The sequence below is a fragment of the Saimiri boliviensis genome, chromosome 14 (assembly GCF_048565385.1).
Source record: "Saimiri boliviensis isolate mSaiBol1 chromosome 14, mSaiBol1.pri, whole genome shotgun sequence".
Taxonomy (NCBI): domain Eukaryota; kingdom Metazoa; phylum Chordata; class Mammalia; order Primates; family Cebidae; genus Saimiri; species Saimiri boliviensis.
This window is the reverse complement of record NC_133462.1, coordinates 18,127,385-18,151,814: the sequence shown is the minus strand read 5'-3', so window position 1 is coordinate 18,151,814 and position 24,430 is coordinate 18,127,385. Positions and strand designations below refer to the sequence as shown.

General features: G+C 52.2%; 1 protein-coding gene and 1 long non-coding RNA gene across 3 annotated transcripts; one reads left to right on the top strand and one right to left on the bottom strand.

Annotated features, from left to right (window-relative positions):
* Positions 1–33: 33 nt before the first annotated feature.
* RASGRP4 (RAS guanyl releasing protein 4) lies at positions 34–20,645 on the bottom strand. Of its 2 annotated transcripts, XM_003937443.4 has the most exons (17): positions 20,556–20,645; positions 16,305–16,489; positions 15,177–15,282; positions 14,990–15,052; positions 13,890–14,021; positions 13,619–13,772; positions 11,354–11,527; positions 9,748–9,864; positions 7,282–7,557; positions 5,855–5,935; positions 5,651–5,755; positions 5,389–5,507; positions 5,147–5,291; positions 3,445–3,481; positions 3,206–3,340; positions 2,978–3,090; positions 34–1,902 (listed from the first exon to the last, which is right to left on the bottom strand). In XM_003937443.4, exons 1-17 carry the CDS (start codon positions 20,576–20,578, stop codon positions 1,846–1,848), a joined length of 2,022 nt encoding a protein of 673 aa, XP_003937492.1. In that variant the 5' UTR covers positions 20,579–20,645; the 3' UTR covers positions 34–1,845. The 2 variants fall into 2 exon arrangements, with proteins under 2 accessions (XP_003937492.1, XP_003937495.1); XM_003937446.4 differs by lacking the exons at positions 9,748–9,864; positions 11,354–11,527.
* Positions 10,979–20,579, top strand: LOC141581275 (uncharacterized). The gene is made up of 3 exons (XR_012513844.1): positions 10,979–11,063; positions 16,956–17,044; positions 20,412–20,579. It is a non-coding gene; the product is annotated as an uncharacterized LOC141581275 (long non-coding RNA).
* Positions 20,646–24,430: the final 3,785 nt, after the last annotated feature.

The following is a 24,430-nucleotide window of genomic DNA, read 5'->3' as shown; positions in this document are numbered from 1 at the left end:
GCCAAGTCAGGGTTGCTTGGGTTTGTGAAGGGGTTAGGGGTGTCTCTGCTCCCTGGGTCTGAACGGGCCCCTGCTGCTCTGACCCTCAAGGTTCTTTGCCCTAAAGCACATCTTTCTTGTGCCTTGGGCATGGGTAAGGAGACACTCAGGCATCGGACAAACATCTGTCAGGCGCCTACCACCTGCCAGCCCTGTTCTAGGCACTGGGGATGCAGCAGTGAAAGACGTTGATAGAAATCCCTACTCTCGGCCAGGCGCAGTGGCTCACACCTGTCATCCCAGCACTCTGGGAGGCTGAGGTGGGCAGATCATGAGGTCAGGGGTTCGAGACCAGCCTGGCCAATATGGTGAAACCCCGTCTCTACTAAAAATACAAAAATTAGCCAGGCGTGGTGGTGGGCGCCTGTAACCCAGCTACTCAGGAGGCTGAGGCAGGAGAATTGCTTGAATCTGGGAGGCAAGATTGCAGTGAGCTGAGATCGTGCCACTGCACTCCAGCCTGGGCGACAGAGTGAGACTCCATCTCAAAAAGTAAAAAAAGAAATCTCTGCTGTCCTGGAGCTGATGTTCTGATGTTCCTGGTGAGGAAGGACAGATGTTCAGGGAGATAAAGAGGGAAAAAGTATAGGCTGACAGATGGGGAAAGTTCTGTGCAGAAAAATTAAGCAGGGGCAGGGCGCGGTGGCTCACGCCTGTAATCCCAGCACTTTGGGAGGCTGAGGCAGGTGGATCACCTGAGACCAGGAGTTTGAGACCAGTCTGGCCAACATGGTGGAACCCCATCTGTACTAAAAATGGAAAAATTATCCCCGTGTAGTGGTGCATGCCTGTAATCCCATCTCCTCGGGAGGCTGAGGCAGGAGAATTTCTTGAACCAGGGAGGCAGAGGTTGCAGTGAGCTGAGATTGTGCCGTTGCACTGTAGCTTGGGCAACAAAGCGAGACTGTCTCAAAAAATAAAAATAAAATAAAAAAATAAAGCACAGAGGCAGGATCAGAACTGGGAGGAGACGGGGGACTTGCGTCTTGACTATGTTCAGGGGAAGCCTTACTGAGACGGTGCCACTGGAGCACAGTTCCAAAGAGGGGGCCAGACAGGCCTCTGGGGAAGAGCATTCCAGGCAGGGGAACAGCCAGTGCAAAGGCCCTGAGGTAGGAGTATTTGGGGCACATTCGGGGTGCGTTGAAGCCAGTGTAGCTGAAGCAGAACGAAGAGAGGTGAGGGGTGAGAAGCAAGGTCGGAGGGGTGATGGGGGCAGATCACGTGGAGCTTTGTGGGCCATAGTGGGGACTCTGGCTTTTCCCCTGAGCCGAGGATGGATGTGATCTCACTGAGGTGTCCATTGGTTGCCTGCTCTACCCACTACCCAGCTTTCTCTCCCAACTCTATAATCCCAGAGACCTGCTCTATCCTCACCCCTTCCTGACCCATAGTATATTGATCAGGAGCTTCAGTTTTAGGGCAGACAGAAGACCTGGGTTTGAATCTACCTCCAGCCCCTGGGAACTGTTCTACCTTGGCTTAACTTCAGGGAGCCTCAGTCTTCTTATCTGTGAAATGGAGATTTAGGGAGTTGGCGAAATGAGGCCTGAGTCTAAATGTGTCCAACACAGAGCTGCACAGATACTAAGTGCAGGGAAAGGGAGGGGGATTAGTATCCACCACCATGCAAGAGAGGAAAGTCACTTCCAGCGAAAATCATGACGGATGTGCCACCGAAGGCACTGTGGATGGGAAGGCGGTTGTCTCTGGGGGTCCTACCTCTGGAAGCCCTGCCAGAGTCCGACGGCAGGACTCAGGACTGACTGGGGAAGGGAGTGAGGGAGAGAGGAGACTGAGAGATGCTTAGGAATCCCGCTTGGAGGATGGGGTTGATGGTGGGTCCATTACTGGGCAGGGCACCTGGAAGGAGGAAAGGAAGACGTCAGATGATGTGGGGAGCATATGTCTAGGAGACACTTCACTGCCAGGAACGCTGCCCTGCCCAGACTGGTAAGTCCCAGATGAATGAATGTCCCCTGTGGAACCCTTTGTGGAACCTGTCTGAGAGTCTCTGCTCTGGAATAGTGGTGTTGACTCCATTAGCACTTTTGGTAGCTCCTGATATATTTGGCTTTATTCTGCTATCTTATTGGCTAGAATCCTTTTTTCTATTCTCCTAGTGGTTATCATCCCACCCCACCCCCAACACGTTGAAACTTCTATTTTTCTTTTTGAGACAGGGTCTTGCTCTGCTGCCCAGGCTGGACTGCAGTGGTGCAGTCTTGGCTCATTACAGCCTCTACCTCCCAGGATCAAGTGATTCTCCTGTCTCAGCCTCCCAAGTACCTGGGACTACAGGCACCTGCCACCACACCCAGCTGATTTTTGTAGTTTTAGTAGAGATGGGGTTTCATCATGTTGGTCAGGCTGGTCTCAAACTTCTGACCTCAAGTGATCCCCCTCCTTGGCCTCCCAAAGTGCTGGGATTACAGACAAGAGCTACCATGCCTATTTTTCTATCAGCATTAAAAATTAACCAGGGTCAGGCCTGGCACGGTGGCTCACACCTGTAATCCCAGCACTTTGGGAGGCCGAGGCAGGCAGATCACCTGAGGTCGGGAGCTCGAGACCAGCTGGCCAATATGGAGAAACCCCGTCTCTACTAAAAATACAAAATTAGCCAGGTATGGTGACACATGCCTGTAATCCTAGCTACTCAGGAGGCTGAGGCAGGAGAATTGCTTGAACCTAGGAGGATGACCCTGTAGTGAGCCCAGATTGTGCCACTGCACTCCAGCCTGGGCAATAGGAGTGAAACTCCATCTCAAAAAAAAAAAAAAAAAATTAACTAGTATCCATACCCTCCCACCCCAGCAATCAAGGATTTCTGCATATTTTTAACTTTCCTATGGGTCTCCAAATCTGTCCAGTCTCCCCCAGGCCAATGGCCTGTGTCCCCTGTATCCAACTGGGGGTAAGGGCAGTTTCTCCTCACCGTCTCTGGTTCCCAGGTAGGGTGTGGGGATTCAGTCTGGGTCCAAGCATGGCGAAGCTGGCACCCAGTCTCAGGTTCCAGGGATAGCGTGTAGGAGAGATTTTCCTCAGAGCCTGTTTGTGGACGGATAGAAGGGGCGTGGGTCTGATAGGAAGGGCCTCGTGACCTTGGACTTAACTCCCTTCCTCCCCCAGCCCCCTCCCAGCACTTCGGTACTCTAGGTCTTACCACAGCTGGCGTGGGGAGCTGGCGTGGGTGGGACAGGGGCTCCGGGGGGCCCCGCATCACCCTTGGCCCCTGGCCTCTTCTTACACTCCACCTTCACCTGGTCTCTGCAGTGTTTGTGGCAACACAGACCGCACTCTGGGGGAAGGCAGCAGTTAATGGCCAGGGGTCCAATCTGTGCCATCCATTCTTCCAGCCTGTGGGCCAAGGCTTCCCTCCCAACTCGCTGGTGCCCCACTCACCCCGACAGCGGTAGCCTTGCTTGGTGACACCCCAGAGCTGGGAAGAGAAAGCAGAAAGGGTTACGAAGAGGGAGGGCTGTGGATTGGCAGGGCAGCTGGGGAGTGGAAGTGTGGAAGCTAGCCAGGTTTTGAAATTCTCAAGACTAGAGATTTAATTGTAATTAAAGGAATGTGGGTGGGGTACAGTGGTTTATGCCAGTAATCCCAGCACTTCAAAACGCCAAGGTGAGAGGTTGGGAGGCCAAAGTGGGAGGATCGCTTGAGTCCAGGAGTTCAAGACCAGCCTGGGCAACATAGGGAGACCCCCCCCACACAAAAAAGTTGTTTAAATTAGCCATTAGCTGGGCATAGTGGTGTACACCTGTGGCCCCAGCCACTTGGGAGGCTGAAATAGGAGGATCAGCTGAAGTGAGAGGATCGCTTGAGCTCAGGAGTTGGAGGCTGCAATGAACCACGATCGTACCCCTGCAGTCCAGCCTGGGTGACAGAGCAAAACCATCTCTTAACAAAATAAATAAAGGAAACTTGGAGATTATCTCAAGTTTAGAGAATCACCTAGGATATTAGATTTTAAATTTCAAGTTTCTAAAGTGCAAATTTTTTTTTGTTTTGAGACAGTTTTGCTCTTATTGCCCAGGCTGGAGTGCAATGGCATGATCTGCGCTCACTACAGGGTCACCCTCCCAGGTTCAAGCAATTCTCCTGCCTCAGCCTCCTGAGTTCAATTGATTCTCCTGCTTCAGCCTCCCGAGTAGCTGGGATTACGGGCATGCTCCACCATGCCTGGCTAATTTTGTGATTTTAGTGGAGACAGGGTTTCTCCATGCTAGTCAGGCTGGTTTCGAACTCCTGACCTCAAGTGATCCCAGCTGGCCTAAAATGCAAATTCTATGGGCAGGATTTATCTGCCGTATTCCTACTTTATCCCCAGGGCCTTGGATGACCTAGCACACAGGAGGTGCTCAGTAATTATTTCATGAATAAATAAATGAATGTGGGAAGTAATCCAAGGTTTGTGAATTAGTCTCAGGTTAGAGGTTGAGAGACTGATCCACTAGCCAGAGTATGAAGATATTTTGAATTTGGAAATTATTCAGGGTTTGAATGAACTGCAGTCTAGAGCTTCGGAGGATGATGCTGTTTGAACATAGTCTACCCAGTTTTGGAGATTGTCCAAGTTTCTTTTTTGAGACACAGTCTCCCTCTGTTGCCCAGGCTGGAGTACAGTCGTGCAGTCTTGGCTCACTGCAACCTCCACCTCCTGGGTTCAAGCAATTCTGTGATGATCCCAAGTAGCTGGGATCACAGGTGTGCACCACCACGTGTGGCTAATGTTTATATTTTTAGTAGAGACAGGGTCTCACTATGTTGCCCAGGCTGATCTTGAACTCTTGAGAGCAAGCAATCCCAATAGTGCTGGGATTACAGGCATAAGGATTACTATTCCTAGCCTCCTATCCAGAGTTTTAGATATTATCCATGATTCAGTGATTTTTCTGGGGGTGGGGATTATCTGGGATTTGGGGATTATCTGGCATTTGAAGATTATCCAGGATATAGGGAATGTCTGGTGTTTGGGTTTATATGAAACAGGATAATTCGAGGCTGGAGGATTTCTGGAATTTGGGGGTTATCTGGGGCTTGGGGGCTGCGGCTCCAGGACAGATGGAACCTAAGGGTGGTGATGAGGCAGAGTGCTCACGAAGCCACTGCAGCTGTCGCAGAAGGTAGGCTTGCGGAAGGTGACCTCATGGAAGGTGTGCAGAAAGGCCAGGCCCAGCTTGGAGCAGATGGCGCTGGCCCGGAGCAGGTACCCCGTCAGCTCCTCTCTGCTGAAGGAGCCTCTCCTGGGGGCAGAAAGTAAGCCTGAGCATGACCGGCCCCAGCCTCCCCCAGACCTGGATGTCCTCGTCTTTGGGCGATCCAGGAGTCAGAACCACTTACCCCTGGCGTGGAGGCGGGTGAAGCCCATGGCAGGCGAAGGGAAAATTGCCTGAGAGCCGCTCAAAGTCCTCCTGAGAGATGGTTCCTCGGCCTTCAGGGTCGTAATTCTTGAACACGGACTTCAGAGGAGTGTGGGGAAGCAGGTAAGGCCCAGTCGCGGAACTACGCTCCCCAGGGCTGCAAGTCCCCACCTCCAGGCTCAGGGTTCTACAGATGTCTTCCCTCCTGGCTCCTGGTGGCCAGGCCACCCTCCCCTCCTCACCTCCACCAGCTGCTCCACGTGCCGACCCAGTGTGACCCTGTCCGGCTTGGGTGTCACACCAGGGGCCCACTCCATCACCAGAGGTGCTTTGAAGGGGGAGGGTGGCTGGGGCAGGGACAGAGGGGCAGAGTTAGTCACTGCATAGGCTCAGGGGAGTTGGAGGTAATGGGGGAGGGGGGTCCCAGGTTAGGGATCGGGTCTCACCAGACTCTTGGGACAGCGTGGCTCCCGGGCATAAGAAAGCTCATAGATCTCGTCCTCCGTGTAGAAGAGATCCAGGGAGAGCTGCAGCAGACAGGGGTGTTGCAGCTCCGCCTGTCTACAGCCCTGCCCGGCCCCCACGCCCATTCCCAAGCTCTTCCCAAAGCCCCTCCTGGGGCCAAATCCTAGCATTACTGCTGTGGGACAGTGAGCAAGTGACCCCACCTCTCTGGGCCTCAGTTTCCCAATCCACAGAATGGGCACAGTAAGGGTCCCAACCTCATAAGGTTGTAAGGTGGAATGAGGCACCTGGCACATAGGCAATGATGAATAATTGTTATTAGCCTTTTGCTTAGATTCTTGGATATGTCAAATCTTGAGATTTGGGGCTATCAGCATGAGAAGCTCAGAACCTTGGGATTTAAGAATGTGAACCCCAGGCCAGGCGCAGTGGCTCACACCTGTAATCCCAGCACTTTGGGAGGCCAAGGTGGGCAGATCACCTGAGGTCAGGAGTTCAAGACCAGCGTGACCAACATGGAGAAACCCTGTCTCTATTAAAAATACAAAATTAGCCAGGTGTGATGGCACACACCTGTAATTCCAGCTACTCAGGAGGCTCAGGGAGGAGAATTGCTTGAACCTGGGAGGCAGAAGTCGTGGTGAGGTGAGATTGCGTCACTGCACTCCAGCCTGGGCAACAAGAGTGAAACTCAGTCTCAAAAAAAAAAAAAAAGAATGTGAACCCCCAAAGCAATTCCAGAGCTCAGGTCAATGGATAGTTGAGTCACTAGGGGAAGTGGGGAAAAAACATGTTACTTATATAGAATATAGAGCTCTCTCTGCTCCATATACTGTCTTTTTTTGTGACAGTCTCACCCTGTCACCCGGGCTGGAGTGTAGTGGTGTGATCTTGGCTCACTGCAGTCTCCACCTCCTAGGTTCAAGCAATTCTCATGCATCAGCCTCCCAAGTAGCTGAGACTAGAGGCATGCACCACCACACCTGGCTAAGTGTTTTGTATTTTTAGTAGAGATGGAGTTCGCCATGTTGCCTAGTCTGGTCTCAGACTCCTGATCTCGGGCAATCCGCCTACCTCAGTGTTCCAAAGTGTTAGGATGACAGGCATGAGCCGCTGTGCCCTGCTAGATACTGTCTTAAGGACTTTCTTTGAATGATGTCATTGGTTATCTCTCTTCAACCACCCTCTGAAGTGGGTACTTTTATTATTCCCGTTTTGCGGATAACGAAACTGAGGGCTAAGGGTTCGGTGACTTGAGATCACGCAGCTAGAAAAAAACCTGGAAGCTCTGGCTTCAACGCCTGTGGACTCCAGCACTTTTCTACCCTGGTCCTGGAGACCCTCACGCGCCCAGGACCCTACGTCTCAGTACCCTCAGAAGCCCAGATTGGGTGGGGTGGGGGCTCACTGTGAGCAGGTGCAGCAGGTCCTCGTTGGCACTGCAGGGTGGACGCTGCCCTTGGAGGGCCGCCAGCTCCTGCAGCCGCAGGTAGAGGCTGTTCAGCTTGGATAGGTGCAGGCGGCCGTCAGGCAACCTGTCAGGCTGTGCCTCATGTAGGGACACCAAGTCCTTGAGATGCACACCCAGCACAGGCAGCCGGAAGCCTGTACAGCCAGCCCAGGTACGGCGGTAGCGGGCGTAGTTGTTGTGGGAGGCAAGGAGCTCAGTGAGCTCCAGCAGGGCCTGGGCAGGAGGGACACAGAATCGGGGAGTTAACAGGGCATTCCCGTCCCCTGCGCCCCCTGGAGGGGTATCCTAGCAGCCTCCTGGGTGGGCTCAAGGCCTTCAGTGACCCAGTGGCATTTTGGACACCTCCTGAGCCCTTCTGTATCCCATGATGCTCTCAGCATTTCCCCCAAACTGCTCTTCCTCTTGGGTCCCCATCTCAGAAAAGTCCCACAATCCCCCATTCTTTGGCTAAAATGATTTCTTTTATCTTTCTTTCTTTCTTTTTGGGATAGAGTTTCACTCTTGTTGCCCAGGCTGGAGTGCAATGGCATGATCTCGGCTCACTGTAACCTCCACCTCCTGGGTTCAAGCGATTCTCCTTCCTGAGCCTCCTGAGTAGCTGGGATTACAGGCATGCACCACCGCACTCGGCTAATTTTGCATTTTTAGTAGAGATGGGGTTTTACTAGGTTGGCCAGGTTGGTCTTGAATTCCTGACCTCAGGTGATCCACCTGCCTCAGGCTCCCAAAGTGTTTGGATTACGGGCGTCAGCCACTGTGCCTTTCTTTTTTTTTTTTTTTTTTAACGTAGGGTCTCACTCTGTCACCCAGGCTGGGTGATCACAGCTCATTGCAACCTTAAACTCCTGGGCTTGATGGCTGGGTACGGTGGCTCACGCCTGGGAGGCTGAGGCAGGCGGATCATCTAAGGTCAGGAGTTCAAGACCAGCCTGGGCAACATGGTTAAACCCTGCCTCTATTAAAAATACAAAAATTAATTGGGCCTGATAGTACAGGCCTATAATCCCAGCTACTCAGGAGGCTGAGGCAGGAGAATCGCTTGAACCTGGGAGGTAGAGGCTGCAGTGTGCTGAGATTGCGCCACTGTATTCCAGCCTGGGAGACGGAGTGAGGCTCCTTCTCAAACAATAACAACAATGAAAAACTCCTGGACTCCAGCAGTCCTCCCCCTCAGCCTCCCAAGTAGCTGGGACTACAGGCATGGGCCACCATGGCTGGCTAATTTATTTATATTTATTTTTTTGAGACTGTTTCGCCACCTTGCCCAGCCAAAAAAATTTAAAAATGAATTAGGTTGGGTGCAGTGCCTCACGCCTGTAATCCGAGCACTTTGGGAGGCCGAGGTGGGCACAGGTCGGGAGTTTGAGACCAGCCTGACCAACATGGAGAAACCCGTCTCTACTAAAAATACAAAATTAGCCAGGCAAGGTGGCACCTGCCTGTCATCCCAGCTACGTGGTAGGCTAAGGCAGGAGAATCACTTGAACCTGGGAGGCAGTGATTACGGTGAGCTGAGATCACACACACTGCACTCCATCCTGGGTGACAAGAGAAACTCCATCTCAAACAAAAAAAAAATTTTTTTTTTTTGTCTCAAACACCTGGACTTAAGCAGTCCTCCTTCTTTGGCCTCCCAAAACTCTGGGATTACAGGTGTGAGCTACTATATTATACCCAGACTATAACTCTTTTTTTTTTTTTTTTTGAGACGGAGTTTCGCTCTTGTTATCCAGGCTGGAGTGCAATGGCGCCATCTCGGCTCACCGCAACCTCCGCCTCCTGGGCTCAGGCAATTCTCCTGCCTCAGCCTCCTGAGTAGCTGGGATTACAGGCACGTGCCACCTTGCCCAGCTAATTTTTTGCATTTTTAGTAGAGACAGGGTTTCACCACGTTGACCAGGATGGTGTCTATCTCTTGACCTTGTGATCCACCCGCCTTGGCCTCCCAAAGTGCTGGGATTATAGGCGTGAGCCACCGCGCCCGGCCAACTGTTTCTTAAAAAGCCAGATCTTATCACAGGTGTGTCATCACTCTCAAACTTCCCTAGCTTAGCCCAGGTTGCAAGTCTCAAGAGGGTCTTCCCAGGGCACCTTCGGCCTAATTTCCTGCCATTTTCTGACCTCAGCCAGTCCTCCCCATGGGGACTTCAAAGCTCTCTGCTAGCTTCTCTCCCATCTGTCTCCCTCATAGTCCAGCTCAGGACCCGACACGCTGAGAGAAGAGAGGGGTCAGCACCATGGGTGGATGGATGCCAGGGAGGAGGAATGCTGGGATTTGGAGGAACAAGGACTTCATGTGGGTTCCAGGGCCCCTGGGCAGGGATGGACAGGGCTTGGGAATTAGGTGTGGGGGTTCAGGACAGCTGACCACTTGGAGCTTTGGGGAGGGTAGTGGGGATTCACCTTGGTGCTGTCAGGGCTCAGGTGGGCATGGGAGTCCTTGAGTCTGGAGATGGCACTGTGACACAGGCCCCCCGTGACCGCCATCAGCGTGTTGAAATTCTGCAGCTGGTGGAGCCTCTAGGAAGGGAAGCATGACACAGGGTCGTCACGGGAGGATGGGCGAGTTGGGAGTTCAGATGACAGCATCCCAGTTGAGTTGGGGTTCCAGGCATGTGTGGGTGTGGAGCAGTGTGGGGATCAGGCAGGTGAGAGAAGGGGGGCGTGTAGGAGTCGGACATGCGATGTTTGGGCCTCATGGGGGTGTCAGATGGTAATCTGAGCCAGGAGGGTCAAGCTGGTGATGGACTGATGTGAGGTTAGACAATCTGGCCTGGTGCGGTGGCTCATGCCAGTAATCCCAACACTTTGGGAGGCCGAGGCAGGCAGATCATGAGGTCAAGAGATGAAGACCATCCTGGCCAACATGGCAGGACCCCACCTCTACTAAAAATACAAAAGTTAGCTGGGTGTGGTGGTGCGCACCTGTAATCCCAGCTAATCAGAAGGCTGAGGCAGGAGAATCGCTTGAACCTGGGAGGTGGAGGTTGCAGTGAGCCGATATCGTGCTACTGCACTCCAGCCTGGGCGACAGCAAGACTCCATCTCAAAAACAAAAACAAAAGTAAATCTGGGAGGCAGGAAGTATGGGAAGTTATTTGGGGAACAGACAGGTATGTGTCAGACAGCTGGGGGTGGGTTCAGACACATTAGGGTGTCAGGCATCTGGGGGTCTGACTGAGAGTCAGACAGGTGCAGGGAGACAAGAAGGCGCAGGCTCTGGGCAGGAGCTGGGAGTGAGGCAGAGGTGAACAGGGCCAGAGAGATGCTAGACAGGTATGGGGTCACCTGGGCAGCTGGGGAATTCCCTCGCCCTCCCTTTTACAAATTTGGGCAGAGGTTGCTGTGGAGAGAGTGGAGGCAGGGAGGAAGGGAAAATGCTCAGACCAAGCAGGCCCCGGGCGGGCGTCGAGACCCCCAGGTCAAAGAGGCCCTGCAGGAGGAAGCGAGCCGGGGAAGACGTCAGAGGAAGGGTGTGGTCTTGGTCTTCGTGGAAATACGCAAGGGGGCGCGGCCACAGCGGGCGGAGGGCTTCCCTTTTTCCCAGAAGGGCGGGAAGGTGTCCGGAAAGGAGGGGGAAGGGAGGGGGAGAAAGGGGCGTAACGCGACGGGGCGGGGCAGGGAGAGACCGGACGCCACGCGGAGCGAGGCACAGTCCCGAAGCGACCGCTGGGGGCCGGGGACTGGGAATTGAAGCCTCGGTGGAGGATGGCACAAAGGTGGGGGCATGAAAGGGACGCTCTCATTGACCTGGGGATAGAATATTCGGGCATAGGGGTTGGGAGACTGTCACGTCGCTAGGGCCAAGAGGTGGGGCCACGTTGGGTGGGACGCGGTAGCATCAAGGCCAAAGAAGAAGTTAGGTCCTGGGTTGGAACGCCCGGACTGTGGCCTCGGGGGCGGAGGCGGGAGTTAGGAGGGAGGAGGGAGATGGGGTGGAGGGCCTGGAAGGCGGAGGGCCACGTAGCTGCGTGCAGTAGCGTTCGCAGCTCCACAGCGCGGGCCTCACCTGTGCCACGTGAATGAACTTGTCCAGCACCTGTGCGCGCTGTGCGGGCCCGGGACGGCTCAGCACCATCACCTGCACCCAGCGGGACACGCTGTTGCTGAGACCTACAGAGCCCTCCAGAGCCGGGCAGCCCCGCACTGAGCCCTGCAAAACGTAGCTCCGCAGGTCCTGGGGCTGGGAGCGAGGTGGATGTCAAGGTGGGCCGCAGCGCTCAGGCCCTGCCCTTCCATGGCATCCAACTAGTAGTCAAGACCTCTGATGCCCTAGCCTGGTCTACTCCAAGGGACCTTTGTTCCTCCCACCCCCACGGCAGCTACACGTCCCAGATGTCACCATGGTCCTTTCCCATCTGAGGAGGCATGGCATGTTTAAATATAGCTGGGAACTGCCGGACCCAGTGGCTCACACCTGTAATCCCAGCACTTTGGGAGGCTGAGGCGGGTGGATCAGGAAATCAGGAGATGGAGACCATCCTGGCCAACATGGTAAAACCCATCTCTACTAAAAATACAAAAATTATCTGGGCGTGATGGCGTGATGGCACATGACTGTAATCCCAGCTACTCGGGAGGCTAAGGCAGGGGAATCACTTGAACCCGGGAGGTGGAGGCTGCAATGAGCCAAGATCGTGTCACTGTACTCCAGCCTGGGTGACAGAGCAAGACTCTGTCTCAAAAAAATAAAAATAATAAATAAATAAATATATAGCCAGGCACTAGATTTGACACGTAATCATATTAATTAACCCTCATAACTCTATGAGTTATTCCATTTTAGAGATTAGACAGTTGAGGCACAGAGAGGATAGGTAATTTGCCCAGGATCACACAGGTGTGAGTCAGGGCAGGAACTGAGTCTGTATACTCTTAACTGTACACCTAACTAGTATACAGTCAGCAAAGGGAAGGATGGGGAGGATAACTTGAAATCAACCTCTATCTATTCTGCCCAAAGAGTGTTCATTTCATACCCACATCCACTACACGGAGTATATCTGCACACACACACACACACACACACACTCACACACACACTCTCTCTCTCTCTCAGGAAATTTTCACATGAAAGAACCAGATCCCTTCTCTTGAAATGATGATGTCCAGATGGCAAAGCTAAGACATTGAAGCACTTGAAATTGACCCTGGGGTAGGCAACATATGTCAATTTCAAATGGTTCAACCAGATAGCATTTACCCTGGGCCAGGCATTGCTCCTACAAGGCAGGAACTGTTCATATCCCCTTTTTACAGATGAGGAAACTGAGGTACTGTGAGTTTAAATGCTTATTGAATCCATGTTAATATATTTTGAGCACTTACTAAGTGCCAATCACTGCAATAAGCATTTTATTATTTTTCTTTTTTTCTTTTTTTTTTTGAGACGGAGTTTCGCTCTTGTTACCCAGGCTGGAGTGCAATGGCACGATCTCGGCTCACTGCAACCTCCGCCTCCTGGGCTCAGGCAATTCTCCTGCCTCAGCCTCCTGAGTAGCTGGGATTACAGGCACGCGCCACCACGCCCAGCTAGTTTTTTGTATTTTTAGTAGAGACGGGGTTTCGCCATGTTGACCAGGATGGTCTCGATCTCTCGACCTCGTGATCCACCCGCCTCGGCCTCCCAAAGTGCTGGGATTAATTACAGGCTTGAGCCACCGCGCCTGGCCTATTTTTCTTCTTTTTTTTTGATACAGAGTCTCACTCTGTTGCCCAGGCTGGAGTACAGTGTCATGATCTTGGCTCACTGCAACCTCCACCTCCTGAGGTTCAAGCAATTCTCCTGCCTCCGCCTCCCGAGTAGCTGGGATTACAAGTGCCTGCCACCATGCCCGCTAATTTTTTTTTTTTTTTTTTTTTGAGACGGAGTTTCGCTCTTGTTACCCAGGCTGGAGTGCAATGGCGTGATCTCGGCTCACCGCAACCTCCGCCTCCCAGGTTCAGGCAATTCTCCTGCCTCAGCCTCCTGAGTAGCTGGGATTACAGGCACGCGCCACCATGCCCAGCTAATGTTTTGTATTTTTAGTAGAGACGGGGTTTCACCATGTTGGCCAGGCTGGTCTTGAACTCCCAACCTCAGGTGATCCACCCACCTCGGCCTCCTTAACTCATTTTCCTGGACCCTCTAGCACCCAGGTTTGACAGTTTAAGACTTTGAGATCTCTGCTGAATGATCATGCAGGTGTCCTCTCAGTCCTGGCTTGCCCCAGCCAATCCCTACCCCACCCCAATCTCTCCCCTGCTTGGGACAGGGACGGAAGGGAGTCCTCACCGTGATAGCCTGGAAGGACCGGAACTCCAGGTAGGTGAGGTGCTGAGCCAGCTCCCCCGTCTCCAGGTGGTCGAAAAGCAAGGACACTTTGCGCTTTTTGCCTAGGCCTGGGCTGTTCATGGGGGGTGGGGGCCCAGGGCCACCAGGGCTCAGGCTGGGGGCCAAAAGGGGCAGCATATTGGAGTGGCTCACAGTGGAGGGATTGGGGATGTGGAGGGAGATGGCAGAATGGGGATAGGGCAGGGAAGAGTGGGGCACAGGGCTGACTCACAGGTTAGAGGAGCCCCCCAGGCTCCTCTGGGCTGAGTTGCCCTCCTGGGCCACGGTGGCCCAGAAACGACCCATGACTTCTTCCAGCTGGGGGTCCTGGTGCATGACTTCAGGGTGTTGGGTCAGCCAGTACCTGAGAGTGATTTGGAGATGGTGAGATGAGGCTGGGGGTGGCGAAGGTCTCTACAAGGGATCTTTGGCTGAGGAATCTCTAGGTGCTGAGCTAGGGGGTCTCTAAATGTGTGTGGGGGACCCTGGAGGGTTGGGGTTTGGAGGGGCACCAGGCTTGGGGAGTCTCTGGAGGAGGATGGGGGTCCCTTAACACAGGGTGGAAGTATCTGTGGGAAACAGACTTCAGAGGCTGTTGGAGTGTGATTGTTGGGAAGCAGGATAGTAGAGGGTCCTAGGAACTAGACTGGGGGCTTCTGGGGATGAGATTTTTGGGGGGACAGAATGAGGGGGTCTTAGGGACTAGGCTGGGATCTGTGGGAGGTGGAGGTTTTGGGTTTCAGAGCTGGAGGTCTCTGGGTACCAGCTAGGAGTGTCTATGGGATTCACTGGTTGGTGAGGGGGGAGTCTCCAGGAAGTGGGGGTTCTGCCAGGCACCGTGGCTCATGCCTGTAATCCCAGTACTTTGGGAGGCCAAGGTGGGTGGATCACAAGATCAGGAGTTCAAGACCAGCCTGGCCAATATAGTGAAACCCCATCTCTGCTAAAAATACAAAAAAATTAGCCAGGCATGGTGGCTCATGGCTGTAATCCTAGCTACTCAAGAGACTGAGGCAGGAAAACTGCTTTAACCCGGGAGGCTGAGGTTCCAGTGAGCTATCGAGCCACTGCACTCCAGCCTGAGCAACAGAATGAGACTCTGTCTCAAACAAAAACAAAAACAAAAAACCAGAAAGGAAGTGGGGGTTCTAGGGAACAGAACTGAGAGAGTCCTAGGAATAAAGCTGGGGGTGTCTTAGAAGTGGGATTTTGGCCTGTGGGGCTGATTGGGTCCGTGGGAACTGGGCTGGGGAGTCTCTGAGGAATGCTTTTTGGGGGGCAGCAGGATGGAAGTCTTGGGTCTTGAGAGTGGGGCTCTCGGCCCAGCCGTACCTGACCAGGTGACAGATCTGCAGCCGCCTCAGCTCCTGGGCGTCCCCTGTGGCCTTCTGATACTTGAGTTCTGGTCAAGGATCTGTTCCCCAGGGTTTGTGACCTGCCCGCTCCCCATTCCCATTGCCCAGGCTCTCAGGGCTCTGTCCCTCGCCCTCCACCCATCGCTCACAGTCTCGGAGGATATGAGGTCAGCAGGCGGGCAGCCAGGTTGGCAGAGGGCAGCACCCAGCTGTGCATGGCTAGCACCATGTTGAGCACGTGGTCCCCATGGCGCAGGCTGCCAGCTGAGTCTGGGGTGGAAGGAGGGGGACTCTGTAACAGAATGACCCTCAGGCAGTACACAGTGCAGCCTCCAGATCCTGCCAGACTGCCTGGTCCAAAGGCCAGCTCTAACAGTGATCCCCGGCATGACTTTGGACAGGCAGCCTGCCTCAGTTTCCTTATCTTTGTTGTACATGAGGCGGCATCACCCCTGGCAAGACTTGTTGAAGATTGAAATAGCACCAGACCAGTTGGGCGTGGTGGCTCATGCCTGTAATCCCAGCACTTTGGGAGGCCACATGGTGCGGATCACATGAGGCCACGAGTTTGATACCAGCCTGGCCAACATGGTGAAACCCCGTCTCTACTAAAAATACAAAGATTAGCTGGGTATGGTGGTGGGCACCTGTAATCCTAGCTGCTTGGGAGGCTGAGGCAGGAGAACCACTCGAATTAGGGAGGTGGGGGTTGCAGTGAGCTGAGACCGGGCCACTGCACTCCAGCCTGGGTGACAGAGCAAGACTCTGTCTCCAAAGAAAAAGAAAAGAGAAAAATATGGCCGGGTGAGATGGCTCATGCCTGTAATCCCAGCACTTTGGGAGGCCGAGGCAGGTGGATCATGAGGTCAGAGGGAAACCATCCTGGCCAACATGGTAAAACCCTGTCTCTACTAAAAATGCAAAAATTAGCGAGGCATGGTGACAAGAGTGCCTGTAGTCCCAGCTACTCAGGAGGCCGAGGCAGGACAATCGCTTGAACCCGGGAGGCGGAGATTGCAGTGAGCCAAGATGGCACAACTGCACTCTAGCCTGGTGACAGAGCAAGACTCCGTCTAGAAAAAAAAATTTCTATACATAAATACATATATAACATATATGTATATATTTTCATTTCCGGAAAGAAAAGCAGGTGTTTCTCTTATCTCTAATGTAGTGATTGAGTTTCATTCCACCCAGCCTGCTCTCATTTTACCTGCAAAAACCCAGGCGAAGAGAGGCAGGTGCTGAGCTGAGGTTAGGGTGGAGGAGGCTGCTGGGGAGAGGACACTCACCGAAGGACTGGATGCATTTCTCCAGAAGCTCATCTTCGCTGCAGCCGCCTCCACTCAGCAGGCCCAGGTTCATGGAAGCCATGACCTTGCTGATTTCCCGGGGGCTGGGGCATGTCTTGTGGCGGCGCGCTTGGCGGGGCCGGCCCCGTCCTCCTGTTTTTCCGGTGCATTCCTGGTGGGACTTCCTGCGGGCACAGCCCCCAGGGAGTCATGGGAGCCCCTTCCTTCAGGCAGACCCTAGAATTCCTCTTGACCCCTATACCCCAAGGCACCATGGGAGAGGCTGCCTAGAGGCAAAGCCCCGGGGTTACCGCTGACCTACCAGGGACTCATGGGAGAACCCCCAGGAACATTCCAGATCCCTAGGGGAATCATGGGAGTCCTCCCCACAAACAAATTTTTAGGGCTACTCCTGTTCCCTTCAGGGAATCAGAGGGGAAGATCCTCAAGACCAGGGGTCCCCAGCCCCAGGGACACGGACCGGTGCCAGTCCATGGCCTGTTAGAGCCATGGGGTGAGCGAGCATCCCCGCCTGAGCTCCAGTGAGGATCAGCATCTGCAACAGAGTTTCATGGGACAGGGACCCCTAGTGTGAAGTGCTCACGCCTGCGAGGGATCTAGGTAACGGCTCCTTTGAAAATCTAATTCCAGATGATCTGTTGCCATCTCCCATCATCCTCAGATGGGACCATCCAGTTGCAGGAAAACAAGCTCAGGGCTCCCACTGATTCTACATTATGGTGAGTTGTATAACTATTTCCCTATCTATTACAATGTAATAATAATATAAAGCTCACGATAAATGTAATGAGCTTGAATCATCCCCAAACTATCCCCACCCCCTTCCACAAACCCGGTCCCTGGTGCCAAAAAGGCTGGGGACTGCTGCCCAGGATGACTGAATCCCCCAGGGAATCTCAGGACCCCTGAGGGAATGATAAGAACTCCCTCCCCAGACCTTGCCCCCAACTTCCTGACTGCTTCCAAGGCGTCCTGGAAGAGACTTCCTGTTGGCAGATCCCAGATTACTCCTGGCCTCCCAGGGAATCGTGGGAGAAGATGCCTGGGCTCTCTGCCGTCCTCCCCAGGCAGAGGCATGGGAGGACCTTCCTTCAGGACCCATATCCTTGGGGATCCCTTTTGGTCTCCCAACACCCGATCCTCCTCCCTCCCCCAGCCCTCAAGAGAGCAAGTCTCCTGGGCTAGTGTGATGGCTCACGCCTATAATCCCAGCACTTTGGGAGGCCAAGACGGGTGCATCACTTGAGGCCAAGAGTTCGAGACCACCTTGGCCAACATGGTGAAACCCCATCTCTACTAAAAATACAAAAATTGGTCAGACATGGTGGCAGGCGCCTGTAATCCCATCTACTCAGGAGGCTGAGGCAGGAGGATCACTTGAACCAGGGAGGTAGAGGCTGCAGTGAGCCCAAACTGTATGACTTCCCTCCAACATGAGTGACATAGTGATTTCTGTTTCAGAAATAATAAAAATAAAAATAAAAGAGAGAGACCTGGCTTATGCTTGTAATCTCAGCACTTTGGGAGGCCAAGGAGGGTAGATCACTTGAGTTCAGGAGTCAGAGACCAGCCTAGCCAATGTGGTAAAACCCTGTTGCTACTAAAAATGCAAAAATTGGCTGGGTGTGGTGGTGGCCACCTGTACTCCCAGCTACTCAGGAGGCTGAGACAGGAGAATTGCTTGAATTTGGGAGGTGGAGGTTGCAGTGAGCCGAGATCACGCCACTACAGTCCAGCCTGGGTGACAGAGTGAGACTCTGTCTCAAAATAAATAAATTAGTAAATAAAATAAAACAGCAAGACTCCTGCAGGGAGACCCCCTGGATTTCGTCTCTCCCTTCTTCCACACCTTCACTGCACTAAGGTGACAGACCCCTACCCCAGGTTAGCCTCTGACAGGACCTGCAGTTTTAGCCTGTGGCCTGGGTGCCCAGATTTGGGACTGGAGAGGAAATACCAATGCCAAGTGGCCTTCTCTGGGGCTCCTAAGAGCTAGGTGAGAGGTCCCTGAGGCTGAGGCAGCTTCAAGGAAGCTGTGAAAATAATCCTCCCTCTGCCTGGTACCTCCCAGGGAATGGAGACACAGGTATGGTGGGAGGAGGGAGAGAGCTAAATCCAGCCTTCAGACGAAAGTAGAATCCAGAAATTTCTGCCAGCTGTTGTGACTTTGTGTTAATGTGACATTGTCACTTAATTTCTCAGGGGCTCAGTTTCCTCAAAGGAAAAATGAGGTTAATCCTTGGACCTTCCCTAGGGATTTTTTTTTTATTTTTTAGACAGGATCTCACTCTGTCACCCAGGCTGGAGTGCAGTGGTCCGATCTCGGCTCACCGCAACCTCCGCCTCCTGAGTTCAAGCAATTCTCCTGCCTCAGCCTCCCAAGTAGCTGGGACTACAGGCACGTGCCACCACGCCCAGCTAATTTTTGTATTTTTAGCAGAGACAGGGTTTTACCATGTTGGCCGGGCTGGTTATGAACTCCTGTGTCCAATCGATTCTCCTACATTTGCCTCCTTAAGTGCTGGGATTATAGCTGTGAGCCACCACGCCAGGCCCCCACCTCCACCCTTTTTTAGACAGGGTCTTTCTTGCTCTGTCTCTCAGGCTGGAGTACAGTGATGTAATCAAAGCTCAATATAACCTTGAACTCCTGGACTCAAGTGATCCTCCTGCCTTAGTCTCCCAGGTAGCTGGGACTACAGGTGTGCACCACCATACCCAGCTAATTTTGTATGTGAGTGTGGATGGGAGTCTCACTATATTTTATGTATATATAAAATATGTATGTTAGTAGAATATAGCCCAAGCTTGTCTAGAACTCTTGGCCTCAAGTTCTCCTTGCCTTATCCTCCCAAAATTCTGGGATTAGAGGCATGAGCCACCATTACCAGTAGGGACTTTTTTTTTTTTTTTTTTTTTTTCTTTTGAGACCGAGTCTTGCTCTGTCGCCCAGGCTGGAGTGCAGTGGCAGGATCTCAACTCACTGCAACCTCTACCTCCCAGGTTCAAGTGGTTCTCCTACCTCAGCCTCTCGAGTAGCTGGGATTACAACGGCGTGCCACCACACATGGCTAATATTTACATTTTTAGTAGAGACGGGGGTTTTCCCATGTTGGTCAGGCTGGTCTTGAACTCCCGACCTTGTAATCCACCCTCCTCGGCCTCCCAAAGTGCTGGGATTACAGGTGTGCACCACCGCAGCCAGCAACAGGGATGTTTTAAAGTATTAAATGTGTACTAAGCCAAGGAGGGAGCATTTTAACCAAATCAGTGTTTCCCTAAGTGTGAGTACCTAGCTAGTACCAAAAGCATCATCTGGGAACTGGATATAAATACAGATTCTCAGGTCCCAACCCAGACCTACAAAATCAAACACTTTAAGGGTAAGCCCAGCAATCTGTATTTTACAAACCCTCCCGACAGTTCGGAGGCTCCCTGCAGTCTGAGAACCACTGGTCTAGATTGTTTCACTGAGTACTTACAGGTCTCTCGGAGGTAGAGGTTATGATTATTCTATTGACATAAGTAAAACCCGAGACACAGAGCAGTTCAGTGACTTACCTAAGGTCACACATGTAGGAAGTGAGGCAGCCAGCTGTCTACCACTAAACTACCGGGTAGAGAGGAAAGCCCTTTGCCCATCAGAGTGGTGCTGGGGATGGCAGAGGAGCTACCCAGGCTAGGGAGCCAGCCACCATCTGCCTCTATGGGGACAGAAGGGCCAGCTTGCCAAGGAGATAGGAGCCCATGCTAGAACTGGCTACATGGCCAGCCACTAGGCCCCATCCTACAGCCCCCTGCAGAGGTCCGGAACAGCCCCAGGAGTGGCTTAAGAGGCAGGGGAACCACCTTGGCCCATGTCACACTCCCCTCTCCTAGGGCAGGACCCTGCAGGAGGCTGGAGTTTCCAGTCCAGTGGGGGATGGGGAACCAGGAAGCCCCCAGGGAGGGCAGAGACACTCAGCTCAGGCCAGGGATGGAGGTGGGGTGACAGGGAGTGGGAAGGGGACCCCAAGCAGCTCAAACTCCAGGGGCAACATGGCACAGATGCCACCTGCAAGTGACTGCAGCCCTCACTGGCTCCAGACTCCCTGAAGCATCCACCTGGCACCCCTTCGCCGGATCCCAGAGAAGCCAGACATCCTACCCCGTGGTGAGTTTCCCCCCAGGCCTCCCGTGCAGAGGGAGGCCTCAGGGTGCTGCCGGGCTCCCTGGGGAGGGTCCTCTCACCTCTTGCTGTCTTTTCTGTTCATGCTTCCTGTGGAGGGAGGAGGGCGGGGGTCTTGCAAGATTATGGCTCAGCTCCTCCCCTTCCCCAGGACTCCAGCTTCTCAGCCCCTAGGGAGCTGGGGCCTCCTCGGTGCTTGGGAAGGAAAGAGGAACTGCCCCTCCCCACCCACCCTCTCAGGCCAGGGGGAAGGAAGAGGCTGGGGAGAGACCAAAGGCCCCCCTCCCCCACTCGGGGATCCCTTCGGCTGAGGTTTCCGGCACTGCTGGCTCTCCCACCCTCGATCGCCGGGCGGGCTCTCTATCTCCCCCATCTTTCGGTCTCAAGACCCGTCACTATCATACTTCAATAAAAGCAGGGGCTTTTCTTTTTAAAGCATGACTAACATTTATGTAAAAACACACAAACTCAAAAAGATAAGTCTGTCTTTCTAGAAAGACGTGTGTATATCATCCGTGAAGGTTTGAATGGAAACTCACAAGACATAGTATTTCATATATTTCTTCACAGGTTTCTTTTATTCCTAGTTTAAGTGATACTATACTCTGGAAAACATTTTTACTTTTTCACTTTATTGTAACAAAGCTCCACATAGCACCTACTGTGTACCACACACTGCCCTAAGGACTTTAAAAATCTTAACTAATTTAATCCTCCCACCATCCACTGTTACCCTAAAAAGCATTACAGACTGGACCAGGTGCGGCGGCTCATGCCTGTCATCCCAGCAGTTTGGGAGACCAAGGCGGGCAGATCGATTGAGTCCAGGAATTTGAGACCTCCCAGGTACTCAGGAGGCTGAGGCAAGAAGATTACTTGAACCCAGGGAGGTCGAGGCTGCAGTGAGCCAAGATGGTGCCACTGCACTTCAGTGTAGGTGACAGAGCCAGATCCTAAAAACATACACACACATCAAAAACCATTACAGATGGAGGTAAAGCCCTTGGGGATCCCCTCCCCACCCCGTCTTTCTTAAGCAGGGAGGGACCAAGATGACATGTTGTCGAGTTTCGTCCAAACTGCTGTCTGTGCGTCTAAGCGCATCATTTAAATGTGTGCTCCTAGATGCAGACTTTTCTTTTGAGTGTGCATTTTTTTCTTTTTACCTAAATGTGTCATGCTCGACATTTTTAAAAATTGAAGTACAAAAAAAGAACATAAATCATTAAGTATTTAGGTTGACGAAATGTCAGCAACTGAGCAAACCTGTGTGGCATTCATAGAAATCCAAACACAGAACATTCTCACCCTCCACAAGCCCCCGTGTCTCGTCCCAGCACGAATTCCCACAGATCCCCACTCACCCAAAGCCTAGTGCAGCCGTTTTGTCTTGTTTTCAGCTGGATGAAAAGGGACTCCTGTATTATGTCTGGATTCTTTCTCACCATGTCTTGTCTTTGCAGTTCTTCCATGTTACCATATTTGGTTATAATTTATTCCTTTTTTTTTTTTTTTTGGCCTGGCGTGGTGGCTCACGCCTGTAATCCCAGAACTTTGGGAGGCTGAGGTGGGTGGATCAGTTGAGGTCAGGAGTTTCAGCCCATTCTGATCAACATGATGAAACCCTGTCTCTACTAAAAATACAAAAGTAGCTGAGCGTGGTGGCGCATGCCTGTAATTCCAGCTACTCAGGAGGCTGAGGCAGGAGAATAGCTTGAACCCAGAGGGTAGAGGTTGCAGTGAGCTGAGATCGTGCCATTGCACTCCAGCCTGGGCGACAAGAGCAAATCTCTTGTCTCAAAGAAAAAAAAGACTCCACAACACGGTCTTGTTCTGTCACCAAGGCTGGAGTACGGTGGCAAGATCCTAGCTCACTGCAGCCTCAGACTCCTGGGCTAAAGCAGTCTTCTTACCTCAGCTACCTGAGTGGCTAGGACTACCAGTGCACACCACTGTGCCCTGCTAATTTTTTAAATTATTATTTTCCTATAGAAACACGGTCTCGCTTTGTTGCCTAGGCTGATCTTGAACTCCTAGGCTCAAGTGAACCTGCCGGCTGTGCCTCCAAAGTGCTGACTTCACAGGCATGAACCACTGTGCTGGGCCTGCGTGATGTATTGATCAGTTTTCCTGTGATGGAGCTGAGTTGTTTCCAGGTTGCGGCTGCTGTGACTGTTTGAGCATCTGACTCTTGGTGAACCCAGAGTGTACCATATTGTACCCAGGAGTGGAATAAATGGGTCATAGTAGTTACTGTGATTCTGCCAAACATAGTATGTGTGTTTTGAAACAGTGCCCTTGTATTCATTGAAATAGTTCTCTCAGGAATATCTTTTCCACTTGTCTCTTTTCACTAAAAGAAGGCACTGTGGATGTATATTTATTCCACACCAAAACATTTAGACGGTCACGGACCCGTTCTCTTTAGTTTTTCCATCACGCGAAGTTACCATAGCTTCAGACTCTCTCTTCCTGCCTGTGTCACCCTCTCCCCACCCCCGGCCCCATGCAGTGTTACCCGTCTCTCTCTCAGCCCATCTCCTGTAGCACCTGTGTTGTGAAGATGTGACTTAACAATCCTGGCTGAGCAGAGACTTTGTAGTGTGGCAGTGTCTCCAGGCTCTGGGGCCCCAGAAGAGCCTCAGAGAGGAGGTCAGGAATCCTGGCACTTGTTAGCCCTCGGGCTAGCCAAGAATACCCACAATACCAACACTGATGACCACAAAGGGAGGTCCTGCTGAATCAGACCACAGAAACTCATAAGGCCGGAAAATGATGCATATGATAACATCCAAATATAGATCTTCTTTTTTTGCTGTTTTTCTTCTTTCTTTCATTTTATTTAATTTTTATTTTATTTAATTAATTTATTTATTTTGAGACAGAATCTTGTTCTGTGGCCCAGGCTGGAGTGCAGTGGTGCAATCTTGGCTCACTGCAGCCTCAGCCTCCTAGGTTCAAGGAACTCTCTGCCTCAGCCTTCCGGCTAGCTGGGATTACAGGTGCCCGCAGGCACACCCAGCTAAGTTTTGCATTTTTAATAGAGATGCGGTTTCACCGTCTTGGCCAGCCTGTTCTTGAACTCCTGACCTTGTGATTCACCCGTCGGCCTCCCAAAGTGCTGAGATTACAGGTGTGAGCCACCGCATCCGGCTTCTTTTTTTAATTCTAAAGATGGGGGTCTTGCTATGTTGCCCAGGATGGTCTCGAACTCCTGGGCTCAAGGGATCCTTTCACCTAGGCCTCCCAAAGTGCTGGGATTACAGGCAGATTTTCTTTTAATGAAGATACCATGGGACCAATATCAGATGACAGAAAGAGAAAAGGTGTTTTCAATATTTAAAAATCAATGAGAAATTAATATCTAGAATATTGGCCAGGTGCAGTGGCTCATGCCTGTAATCCCAGCACTTTGAGAGGCTGAGACAAGTGGGTCACTTAAGATCTGGAGTTTGAAACCAGCCTGGCCAACATGGTGAAACCCTGTCTCTACTAAAAATACAAAAATTAGCCAGGTGTGGTGGTGAGTATTACTGTGTTATCCCAGCTACTCAGAAGGCTGGGGCATGAGAATCAGTTGAACCCAGGAGATGGAGGTTGCTGTGAGCTGGGATTGAGCCACTGTACTCCAGCCTGGGAGACAGAGTGAGACTCCATTTCAAAACAAATAAAAAATAAAAGGAACAGCCACAAATCAACAAGCAAAAAAGACAGCAACCATGATAGAAAAATGGCTGACCGTCGTGGTTCATTCCTGTAATCCCAGCACTTTGGGAGGCTGAGGTGGGTGGATCACCTGAGATCAGGAGTTCAAGAACACCCTGGTCAACATGGCGAAACCCTGTCTCTACTGAAAAATACAAAAATTAGGCTGGGCACGGTGGCTCACACCTGTAATCCTAGCACTTTGGGAGACCAAGCCGGGCAGATTGCCTGA

What these genes read in the sequence shown, in the direction of transcription:
- RASGRP4 (XM_003937443.4), bottom strand. Translation starts at nt 20,578, where the DNA reads ATGAACAGAAAAGACAGCAAGAG. An exon ending in TGAGCCCTGACAGCACCAAG is followed by an intron (nt 7,558 to 9,747) that starts GTGAATCCCCAC and finishes CCTCCTGCCCAG; the next exon opens with GCCCTGCTGGAGCTCACTGA. An exon ending in ACGTGGAGCAGCTGGTGGAG is followed by an intron (nt 5,508 to 5,650) that starts GTGAGGAGGGGA and finishes ACTCCTCTGAAG; the next exon opens with TCCGTGTTCAAGAATTACGA.